The sequence below is a fragment of the Lithobates pipiens genome, unplaced genomic scaffold, assembly GCF_037356315.1.
Source record: "Lithobates pipiens isolate NorthernLeopardFrog02 unplaced genomic scaffold, aLitPip1_a1.2 Scaffold_13, whole genome shotgun sequence".
In the NCBI taxonomy this organism is placed as follows: domain Eukaryota; kingdom Metazoa; phylum Chordata; class Amphibia; order Anura; family Ranidae; genus Lithobates; species Lithobates pipiens.
In genome coordinates, this window is record NW_027507718.1 from 274,346,162 (window position 1) to 274,358,530 (window position 12,369).

Genomic DNA, 12,369 nt, shown 5'->3' on the forward strand with positions numbered 1-12,369 from the left:
GTGGAGCTAAATATAAATAAGCCCCTACTACTACTCCCAACCCCAATGGGTTTACATGGGGTGCAGTTACTGTGTGTGGAAGAAATTGGGCGGCAGTGCGACCGCCCAAATGCTTCCATGTGTCAGGTCTGCTTGTCAGTTTTACACACACACAATCTGACATGTGTAATACCCCCTGCTATGACACAGACCTGACAAAGGGTTAAAGTGTTACCCGGAGTTTGCCTTTGTTAGGCAAGACCATGTAAAATGAGTGCATTTAAACACTACCCTTTCCCTGTGCCAAAAATGCTGCTGCCCAAGGATGGTTTTGTTACTCTTCCACTGAGTGGAGCCACCCTACAGGGATTTCATTACTGGGCAGATTACGATCATTGGCTGTAAATTACGCTGCACAGGCATTTCCAGCTCCCACAAGTTGCCTAGAAGAGCTGTCATGCCAGCAAGGGAGAACAGCCAGTGTGCTCCTAAATTCAGGTATACACACTGCACCTTTACAAGGTTATGGCCAGCTTCCACTGCGGGTAAAAAATAAATGTATGGGGGTCCCCCAAAAACCACTCCCGATACTTTGGAGAAGTACAGCTAAAGCTTTTTTTTGGCTGTACTTGCCCTGTGGATCACAAAAGTAAAGATTGTTCTACACTCCTGTGACCTGTTTTGAGCCCACTGTCGGCTGACGTCACAGAGTCGGACCAGGCTCAGGAAGGATTGTGACCATATGGTTGGGATCTATCCACATGCTTGGACTCTCAGGGAGCCAGAGCGGCCCACTGCTTCCCCCTCCACAGACCAGCACTCTCATGAGAGGGGGGTCCCAAGCATAGAACAATGACCGCCAGCTCTGTCCGTGTGGATTTTATTTAAATAAAGTCGATTTAAATCACTGGTAAAAGGGCTTGAGTAAAAATCAACTCGATCAAAATAATATTTTTTAAAGAGCAACTGTCATCTGTCCCCCTGTTGACTCACCAATAGTCCCATTCACTTTAATGGAATGGCTGAAGGACGCATCGGCAGCAGGTGAGTGGATGCCTGCTAAGAGGCACCAACATGGAGTATGTGAATGGACAGTGCTCTTTACCTGAAAGGGCCCATTCTTGCTGGTAGTTAGAATTTTTACAAACAAAATTAAGGTTTCCCATTTAGAATAAGTTGTCACGTTAGTAAAATAGCAATATCAGAAACAATTCAATCACAGTTCATAGATTTTCAAAACAATGGGATAAAAGGAATATTTCTGAACTTTATCTCATGGTTACAGTGAAATTGCGCAAATGCATCAATGCAGCGCATTTTCTCAGCTTGCAGAGCTTGAATTTAATGAGTTTACCAAAAATTTAAATATTGCAGAGTACATAGCATGATGCTACATAACCAAGCTCCATTTCATGCTGCATAAACTAAATTATTAATAAATCTTAAAGCAGACAACTGTTTATGCTTTTGGCGTAAAAATCTATTTTTATCCACCCTGCTCTCGGAGCTGTTAAAAATGAGCAATTGGCAGTGTTTGATTGCAAAGTTCTTGGTGTTAAAGCAGAAGGGGGGACTAATGTTGTATCAGCAAGTATGATCCCAAAGAAGGAAAAAAAAAAAAAAAAATACCCATACATCTCGTGGGAGTCTATGCCTGGAAGTGGGTGCAAATACCTGTCTTAGACCAGTATCTACACCCCCCTGAAAAGGTGCCAAATGTGACACGAGGGGGTTCCGAAAACCAGAGTTTCCATTTTTGTGTGAACCTACACTTTAATGATTTTCCAAAATTTTAAGGCATAACATGCATAATTATTACTTGTGCTCTCAACCCAACTGTCAAGTCACGAAATGGCTGTTATAACTCTTCACGTACAGCACCATGGCAACTGCAGACCAAAAAGGCAGAGATGGCAGCTTCCTAGGCAGTAAAGGATAGGAGGATTTAGTGCCTTTGTTTTTGAGGTGTTAAGATGTACCTAAAGCGCCAGATTTAAAATATATTACCGCATCACACTGCCAAACAAAATTAGTTAAAATTTGCCTTCCTATAACCTAGATATAAACGATTGGCTAAAAATGTAAGAAAAATGCAAAGTAAATAGCTAAGAAAAAAAAATGTAAAAAAAATAAAACTAAGCCATGTCTAAAACTTTTATACGCTGCTCCTAGCCACTCAGCCAACCACCCCCAAGTATAACCCTAATGCAAGTCTGCGTACACAGGAACAAGCTCTATGCGGCCATGAAAAATGTGCGACATGCATTTAGCGCAGGCTTAACCATACCATTACGAATCGGCTAAATTGAAACATTCAGCATCTATGTGAAGCTAGCCCACTATACATACGATTCCTAAACACAGCTTAAAGCGGAGGTCCACCCTAAAATGGACCTCCGCTCATCGGAATCCCCCCCCCCTCCGGCACCACAATTGGCACCTTTCAGGGGGGAGGGGTGCAGTTACCTGGATTATCCAGGTAACTGCACCCACTTCCAGGATAGCCGTCTGCGGAAAGGGGCGTAGATTACGCCCCTTTCCGCAACTGCCCGCCCTTTTGCGCAAGTGCCCCGCTGCCTGCTGGGAAACACACAGTTCCCAGAGGCAGCGGGGACCGTCCGGATTGCGTCGCGCGGCTCACGCATGCGCAGTAGGGAACCGGGAAATGAAGCCAAAAGGCTCCATTTCCTGATTCCCATACCCAAGATGGCGGCGGCAGGACCCGACAGACGACCTATCGATCGGCTTCGGGTGCCGACATCGCTGGACAGGTAAGTGTCACTATTTTAAAAGTCAGCAGCTGCAGTATTTGTAGCTGCTGGCTTTTTAAAAAAAAAAAAAAATAAATAAAAAAAAACAAAAAAAAAAAAAAAAAACACGCAGAGTCCCGGTGGACTCCCGCTTTAATGCAAGTCAAGAGGATAAGGTGCTATTCACTTGCACTGAGCTGCATTTGGAAAACAACACAGTGGGTGGACTTCACACAGCCGATAAAAACTCATTCTTACACTCTGAGTGCTTTATTGACTAAGGCAAGTGCCATAAAGAAAGGCTACTATACACCAATTCCTAATATTGGCAAAGAAAAATAAGTGGGCTTAACACCTGGCTGGGGATATATGATCATCCAGCTACAGCCTTATTCCACAAGCTGAAGTTCAAACCAAAGAATAAAGAAAACAATTTAGTATACCATACTAAACAAAAAAAAGATACAAATTCTAAATATACTTAAAAGATTATAACTATCTTTAGAACAGCTATATATAATCAGATACCAAATACTAAATTGACAGAAAAACTTTCTAATATGATTGAGGGAATGGGGTTGCAGCAGAACTGTTTCAAATCAGACTGAAAACACCCACTGGATCAACTGGGCAAATATACTCATTAAAAATCACCTCAGTACAGGGCACTTTCACCCCCTTCCTGCCCAGGCCATTTTTTATGAATGACAATTGGTCATGCTACACTGTAACCATGTGAATTTTTTTATAATTCTTCGCACAAAGAGCTCTGTTTTGGTGGTAATCACTTCAGGGGGTCCCCCCCCCCCCCAAAAAAAAGTTTGCCAGTAAATTTAGTAAAGTTAATTTTTCTCCTTAACTAATGGGCGCTGATGAGGCAGCCCAGGTGGGCACAATTAGGCCCCGATTGCATCCCTAGATGTCCTGAGGAGATGCCGCCAATTGACTCTCCTCACACCGTCAGTGCGAGAAAAGGAGCACCGATTACCAGCATCTCCGTGTTTACATGTGACCGGCTGTAATTGGACACAGCCACATGGTTAGAGAGCTGTGGCTCTTTACAGAGATCGGGGTTGTGCTGTGTCCTAGCGACACAGCCACCTCACGAGAGAGCAGTTCTGGGTGAATGTCATAGGACGTCCATCGAGAACCGCACTGCCCAGCCGTCAATTCACGATGGGTGGGCAGCAAGTGGTTAATAACTGAAAATTCCCCAAGCAAACCATATAATCTCCAATAAAAAAGTGAATGGCTGTATACCGGCACACTCATGCTAAGGCAGAAGTGATCAGCGTTTACATTTACCCACGCATGTATATTTGACATACTTCCAAGCACAAAAGTGGCGCATTTGGGCAAATCAAAAAGAATTGATAGCCACCAGTACAAGTGGCTGGACATTCTATACGTGGCACCTAGAGACTACAGGTCTCTAGCTGTGGCCAAGCATGAGGTTTTTTTTCTTGGAGTTTTCCCGCTAACAAACATCCACATGCACTATTCTAGTTTGGGAGTCAATCTGCACTACTGTGTGCTATGGTGGTGTATGGGGGGGGGGGTCCTCAATATGCCCTATACATGGTGTGCTCCACAGTAAGAGCATTCTCTAGAGGCGATGCCTGGCAAAGCAACTACAAAAACAAGAAAAAGCAGTACTAAGACCCCTTTCACACCAAGCCCCCGCTAGTGGCCAAAATCCACACGCAAAACGCTGCAAGGGAGGCTCTGGGGTGGGGTTGTTCTGCTTAAAGCGAAGCAGTGCCAAATTGTATAGAGTGCTCTGGTCAGGAAGGGGATAAAATCTTCCGGGGCAAAAGCAGTTAAAAGCATGAGTTCACTTTGAGTCATTTCGCCAGAGTGTTTCTGTACAGGAGTGTAGCTTTTTGCCAGAAAAACACAAACTTTTTTTTCTACCTCTTAACGCTGCACCGAATGTCGGACGGCAATGTTTTTTTCCTCATTCAGCCCAGACTTTTTTTATTATTCAGGATTTATATAGCGCCAACAGTATGCGCATTGCTTAAAGTGGTTGTAAAGCCTTATAAACCCCTTTGACCTACAGGTAAGCCTAGATTAAGGCTTACCTGTAGGTCCAAGAAATATCTCCTAAACCTATTCGGTTTAGGAGATATTTACCCGAAGACAGCCACCGCTGTCTACGGCGCATGCTCCGTAGACAGCAGGGCACAGGCGCACTGGGCAGGCCGCGGCAATATGCTGCGAGTTTCGATTCCCGTGCGCATGCGCGGGAGTGACGTCATCGCGGCTCCGGCAAATCACAGCACCAGAGCCGCGAAATCCGGAAGTTGCTCCAGAATCCATGGCAACAGCGAAGAGGAAGACGGAGGACCGCTTTGGGAGGTAAGTTATTCATAATGAGCTAGTATGCCTTTGCCCTGCAGGGTGTGTTTTTTATTTTTAATTTCCCCCCCCCCCCCCCCTTTACTTCCTCTAACAGGGAAGACAGTACAATTACAATACAAGAGGGATCAGAGGGCCCTACTCATTTTTTTTATACTCTATTCAGGGACCGGAAACTGGAACCGGAAGTGCGTTCCAGCCTGGGACGCAAACATAGAGGGGCCGGAAGTCTCGTGATACGGGTAGCCAATGGGATGACGCGTTTCACAACTCCGTTGTTTCTTCAGATCCAGCTACCACAAGGGAAGGGCATGACTTAAATAAGGCTAAGGGGGAAGGAATGTACTGATCTAACAGTTAACCCTATGCTGTGAAGTACTAATAAGGATTTGACAGCTAAAGGAAATTAGACGAATTAGGAAAATAATAAAATATGACTAATTAAATAATAAATAGAATGATAAAAGCATGACCCAGGAAGGTACATACATATACTGTCAACTGGGGATGTCCGGAATGCCCAGGATACATATACTGGAGTATAAGGATATCACAGCAATACCAACAGTGAATCTGCTGACTCCTCCGGACCATTTTTGCACCCAGCCTGACTGGGTAACAGGACAGCAGCGTGGACCGCAGAAGCACCGTGTTACTCCGGAAATCATTTATATGCCTCTATACCATTTTGCTTTGATTTTTAATGATTAAAAAAGTGTTTATTACTGCACTTAGTGTGGCACACCTGTTCTCTCTTTCTAGAGAATGGTGTGTGGTGCAATTTTTTTTATTTCACATGGTATTTGGAAAAAAACAAAAAAAAAAAATTTAATTTTAATGCAAATACAGTGTGACAAAGATCTCAATTTTATTCTCTAGGACAGGGATCCTCAAACTACGGCCCTCCAGCTGTTGCGAAACTACACATCCCATGAGGCATTGTAAAACTGACATTCACAGACATGACTAGGCATGATGGGAATTGTAGTTCCTGAACAACTGGAGGGCCGTAGTTTGGAGATGCCTGCTCTAGGGTCTCTGACGATTTTCTGAACAAATGTCAGAAATAGGTTTGGGTCCTCAAGTGGTTAAATACCGGGGTTATGGCAGCAGCTAGCTGCCATAACCCTGTTATCTTTTTTCGGTCAGCTTTCAGATAAAAGTGGTCCCAGCAGCAGATTCACCACAAGATCACTTTTATAGGCAACAGTAGATGTGATCACCCTACCACCACATCCTGGTCAGTTAAAAAAAAAAAAAAAAATTGAAAGCATGACATATTAGGCATCTATTTACTTGGCACAATTTTTTTGGCTAATGCAAAAGATGATTTTACGCCAACTGTATACTTTAATTCACATACACATATATACATACACAAAAGTCAGTACACCCCTCACTTTTTGTAAATATTTTATTATATCTTCATGTGACACCAGGCTTGATTTAAATCATTTTTAAAGACTGTCAACTCTGTCACACAGCGACAGCTCCTCTGACTAGTGAGCGGTTGCCTGCTAAATGGACGTTGCCACGATGGATCTGAAGTTACAGGTGCTCTTTAAAATTTAAGGACTCTCTCGCTGGTTAGGAAATCTTCATTTTGTTTGAAAATAAAGATTCTATTTAGCATAATAAGCTGTTGGGTTAGAAAAACAGCAATATCAGAACCGATTCAGTCACAGTTCGCAGTGTACATAGATTTGCAAAACAATGGGATAAAGGAATATTTCTTAGCTTTTATTTCTCTCATGGTTAACCAAAAGTGTAAGTACTGCAGAACATACAGCCTCATGCTACACAACTAAGCTCCATTTCATGCTGAATAAACTCAATTTTTAAAGTACCTTAAACACTTCCAGACCGCCACACGCCGATATAAGTCCTTAGTTTGACAGGGGAGCTGTCAAATAGCTGCCATAACCCCAGTATCCTCGTGTTCAGCCAGCAGTCTGGTTTCTGACAAGCGTGATCTCTGCAGCCGATTCACCACAAGATCAATTATCGGTGGTGGGAGAGCCCCCCGGTGCTCTCCACCCTGGCTGGGCATGGAGACAAGCGAGGGGAAGATGGCCCCCACCCGTCTCCATAACAACGCAGGGCTGAAGCAATGTCAAAAACGTCACTTCCGCCCACAGCTCTTAAAGAGCTATTTTTTTTAATAACTTTTTTATTGCATTTAAGTGTAAATATGAGATCTGAGGCCTTTTTGACCCCAGATATCATATTTAAAAGGAGGTCCTGTCATGCTTTTTTTCCCCCTATTACAAGGGATTTTTACATTCCTTGTAATAGGAATAACAGGGACACTTTTTTTTTTTTTTTTTAAACAGTGTAAAAAAAAAAAAATAAACCACAACATTTTAAAACTCACCCCGTCCCACTAAGCTTGCACACAGAAGCGAACACATACGTGGGTAGAGCCCACATATGAAAACAGAGCTAAGATTAAGCACTATTTGTAGTGTGAAACGCGTCAGTTTTTGATCTTGTATTTTGAATAAAGGACAGTTTTTTGTTTTTTTGGAGCGCGGCAGTCCAGAATTACTTCTTATCCATTGCTATATGCAGTGCCAGCACCTGTGGCTTCTAAACTGGTGAAGAGGTTTACTTTCGTTAGACCCACCTGGAGCAGTGACACTTTTTCTTCCCCACCTTGATGCCTTGCCAGCAATCAAGCATTGTGGTGGGAGTGTCATGGTCTGGGGCTGCATGTGTGCTCCCAGTACTGGGAAGCTACAGTTCATGGAGGGAACCATGAATGTCAACATGTACTGTGGCATACTGAAGCAAGGCATAAAGCCCTCCCTCTGGAAACTGGGCCGCAGGGCAGCCATCCAACATGATAGCTGAGGGTAAAGGTGATGGACTGGCCAAGCATGTCTCCAGACCTAAAACCTATTGAGCATCTGTAGAGCATCCTTAAACAGAAGGTGGAGGCAAGGTCTCTAACATCCACCAGCTCTGGGATTTTGTTGTGAAAGAGGACTCCAGTGGCAACCTGTGAAGCTCTGGTGAACTCCATACCCAAGAGGGTTAAGGCAGTGTTGAAAAATAACAGGACACACAAAATATGACACTTTGGGTCCAATTTGGACATTTTCACTTAGGGGTGTACTCACTTGTGGCCAGCGGTCTAGACATTAATGGCTGCATGTAAAGTTATTTTCAGGGGACAGCAAATTTACAGTTATACAAGCTGTACACACTACATTGTAGCAAATTTCTTCAGTGTTGTCACATGAAAAGATAATAAAATATTCACTAAAAAAATGTGAGGGGTGTACCCACTTGTGACGCGAGATCCTGTATATGCCAAGGCTCAGCAAATCCGCTTGAAGGCAATGACCTTGCTCAGCGTGTACCAAGTTTTGTGATTATATATAATCTCCATCTACATACACACAGAGCCCCTTTACATTTTTGACATTTCTTGTGATAGCAATAAAAGTTAACATCCTTTGTGATAAAGCATAACAGGTCACCTGTATGGAAAATTCTGGAGACTATAAAACCTTTAAATCTCTCTAGCAACAGATCAACAAAAAAAAAAAAAAATTGTCCTAAACTAGAAGATGCATCATGACGCCGCTACTGGCCTTCTAGATCACAGAGATGATCAGAGACGACCCAACCTCTCTTCACTTCTATGGTCAACTGCACAACCGGAGACATCCTCGGCACATACACTCTGAAGGGATGACATACCAGTACCGTACCTAAAGAGCTTTGTGCCAGAGCCCCCGTGCAACCTTTCTAACTTCTGGGGTCCCCTGCCAGTGCTCCAGGCCCCTCTTAAGCTGAGAGCGCCTTTCCCTGGGGGGCACCTGTGGGCGAACGTTTGCTCCTGAGACCCGCTGCTGCATCCATTGACTGACAGTGGGACTTGCACCCATGTCAGCTTTTAATTGACAGGACCTGCTATCAATCTGTCCAATGAAGGAGACAGTAACGGGAGACGCTGCGACAGTGCACATTATCGGATCAGGCAAGAAAAGGAGGGGTGCTGCAGCACAGAAGTTTTCTTTTACCTTAACGCATAGAATGCACCAAGGTGAAAAACCTTTAAGTGGAGCTTCATGTTTCAGTAAAAATTAAAAGTCAGCAGCTGCAAACACTGTAGCCGCTGACTTTTAATATTAGGAAAGTTATCTATCCAGGAATCCATCGTTGTCTTCACCTGAGCCGGTCGGCTCTCGGGTGCTGCTGTCATTTAGGGCAAGGGAAACCAGCAGTGGAGCCGATTACCTCCTGTGCATGCGCAAAGGGTGCTTCGCTTTGTGAATGGCTCAGTGGCAGGGGAAGGAGGGGGGGCAGTTTCAGATGAGTTTGCCATGGCAAAGTCATACGGAAGTGGGAAAGAGTACCTGTACAAAACAGGTAACCCCCGAAAGATGCCAAATGTGGCAGGAGGGGCGAATAAGCAGAGCTTTCCCTTTTGGGTGGGGCCCCGCTTTAAGGACCACTTAAAGCCCAATGTGTATAGATGATCCCTAAGACCCCTTTCACACTGGGGCGTTTGCAGTCGATATAGCGTTAAAAATAGCGCCTGCAAACCGCTGCTCCCTTCACTCCAGTGTGAAAGCCTGAGAGCTTTCACACTGGAGCGTTGAGCTGGCAGGGCGTCAGAAGTCCAGATAGCTTCTTTGGAGCAGTGAACTCACTGTTCCTCCACCGCTCCTTACCATTGAAATCAATGGGGCAGCGCTGTCATACCGCCAGCAAAATTCCACTGTGGTGGAATTTTGCGGGCAGATTTAGCCCCTTTTCGGCTGCTAGCGGGGGGTTGAACCCACCCGCTAGTGGCCGAATAGCGCCGCTTTACTGCTGATAGCACAATGTGAAAGGGGTCTAAGAGGGAAGTGCTGTCACTTACCTTCCTTAGTGGAACTCAGTTTTGACACTTTGTGGTAGTTCCAATGGCATCAGTTTGGGATGCTAATGGGAAAACAAAACAAAAAACGCACCTGACATGCTTCAAATTAGTTTTGCATTCCCATAAGCTTCTACGGCAGGGATCTATCGGCCTTCAGCTGTTGCAGAACTACACATCCCATGAGTCATTGTGAAACTGACATTGACACGAGGCATAATGGGAAATGTAGTTCCTGAACAACTTGATGGGCCATAGTTTGGAGACCAATGTTCTACAACAGTGATGGTGCACCTTGGCACCCCAGATGTTTTGGAACTACATTTCTCATGATACGCCCCTACACTGCATCATGGGAAATGTAGTTCCAAAACATCTGGGGTGCCAAGGGTCGCTAACACTGTTCTATAGGATCGCAAAACCTGCGTGACAAGAAAAGCCGCCCACAAACATAAGTATAACCTGAAAAGATGTCAAGTGGTGTTACAACTCTGTTCACCGTCTACCAGGAACTAAGAGGGTAAAAAAACAAAGCGCTGTGTCCCTGTAGAAGTGGTGGGCTGCTTCTATAGTCTTTAGGACAGAGGAGCTACAGGTGTAGTAACGTAGTAGAGACCAGAAAGCCATGAGTAGTAGAGGGCCACCCTGAGAAATAATGCAGGATGTTTGTATGTGGCCAGCCCTGTGCTAGCTCTTTCGTCATTGTGGGGAAAGTGAAAGCGGCAGAGTCCAATGTAAACTAGAACGGCCATCATAGATCTGGGTGTATATAGAGATGACAACCCCCCCCTCCCCTCAGCCTGACGTGTGAGCACCCGGCACACATGACACCCAGCTATGTAGAGCCGGGTGAGGAGGATGGATGGCGGCGCGGGAGCAGTGCTGCCCTTCTTCTCAGCGCCGCCGCCATCTTATACTGCAGGATGATGAGCCGAGGAGGGAGGGAGCAGCCTGGCCATGGACGCCGCTGCCTGGGAGGCACACACACAGCTCCCGCCTTACTCACACCGACACCATTCTTCTCATACATTGGGGGAGGGGGAGACACCTCACAGCACGCCATTAGCTCGGTCACCCCGGCGGCCGCCTTACTATAGAGAGGAAGCTCTGAAGGGAGAGCTCGGCTAAAGGAGAGAGGGAGGGAGCGGCGGCCGGGCGCCTGGTGTTGCGCAGAGAGGATATATGCGGTAGAGGCCTGGGCCGCCACCACCACCACCACCGGGTGTTAGAGCCCCTCCCTCCCTCCCTCACCCCCAAACACAGCCCCGGCGTCCCTCACCTTGTGAATCCGCTTCAGCGCCATGATGCCTCTCGCTGCTGCCGGTGCCGGGCGGGTTGTTCGGGTGAGCTGGGCGGAGGAGGAGAGAGCCGAGGAAGAGGCGGAGATAGAGGAGGCGGTGGTAATTACACCCCCCACCTCACCTCTCTACAATATCCGGGACACGCTACAAACAGGAGCCGCCCACACACGTCGCGGCGGGAGGTGACTGAAGGCGGGTGTGCTGACCGCAGCTCAGTGACCCGGCCGAGTTTGTCTCGTGCTCACTTCGCCCCTCCCCCCAGGTTCCTGGACACCGCTCGCAGGCTTGGCCTCCGTCACGCGCTGCTTCTACGTCACCAACACCCCCCTCCCCCAGATAAGCCGCCGCAGCTTCTATAGAGTGCGTAGCGCTCGCTCGAGTTAGCTTCTTCCTTTTTCGCGTAAGCCCCGCCCATTTGGTGTTCTCACGTGGTCCGCGGAGACGCAACGGCGAGCGTGCGCGTGCCCGCGGGGCTGTTCGGGGATGACAGCTAACGCTGGTAACAGCGGGAAAGAACAAAACATGGCGATGTGTGGAGGGTGATGTCACTTGATGGGTGTACGAGCGGAAGCGGCGGTTCTCCCCCCTTCCATTCCCGGTTATGCAATGAGGTGCGGCAGTGCGTCACCTATCCTCATGTGGTAAGGGGATAGTGGCTCATTACATACTCAGAGTGACACAGTTACAACACAAGGCGCCGCCGTGTCGTTCATTTCTGACGCTTATGTACTGTGACGCTGGCTTTACTTATGTGTGGGTAGTACCAGTGTTCGCGCGCTCTAGAACGGGAAGCTCGCTCCCGCGTACATGCAGGATGCGTGTGTGACATCGGTCGGTCGGCAGCAGAAAGAAAGCGCGAAGGGACAGAAACGTCCAGAAGCGCGCGGGTTACGGCTGTGCGCGGGCACGGGATGGGCCTGTGACGTCTCCACCCCGCTTACAGTGGTTGATATGGAGACGGCGCCTTCACTTGGAGTGGCGGGAGTCCAAATAAGTCGCCGCCTGCACAGTTTTATCTAGTCTGGGCATCAGAAGCTGGATAAAACATGAGCACGCCCCTAGAGCAGTGCTTGGTTTGTATGTCATGCCCCCCTAACATCAATAC

General features: G+C 46.6%; 1 protein-coding gene across 2 annotated transcripts in view; it reads right to left on the reverse strand.

The window, feature by feature from the left end:
* Nucleotides 1–11,469, reverse strand: part of UBE2D3 (ubiquitin conjugating enzyme E2 D3) — a 103,534-nt gene extending 92,065 nt beyond the window's left edge. The window contains exon 1 of one of the 2 annotated variants that reach the window (XM_077476646.1): nt 11,243–11,469. In XM_077476646.1, the coding sequence (XP_077332772.1) occupies nt 11,243–11,266 (24 nt within the window). In that variant the 5' untranslated portion in view covers nt 11,267–11,469. The remainder of the gene's footprint in view (nt 1–11,242) is intronic. The other variant, XM_077476645.1, reaches the window with a different exon arrangement.
* Nucleotides 11,470–12,369: the final 900 nt, after the last annotated feature.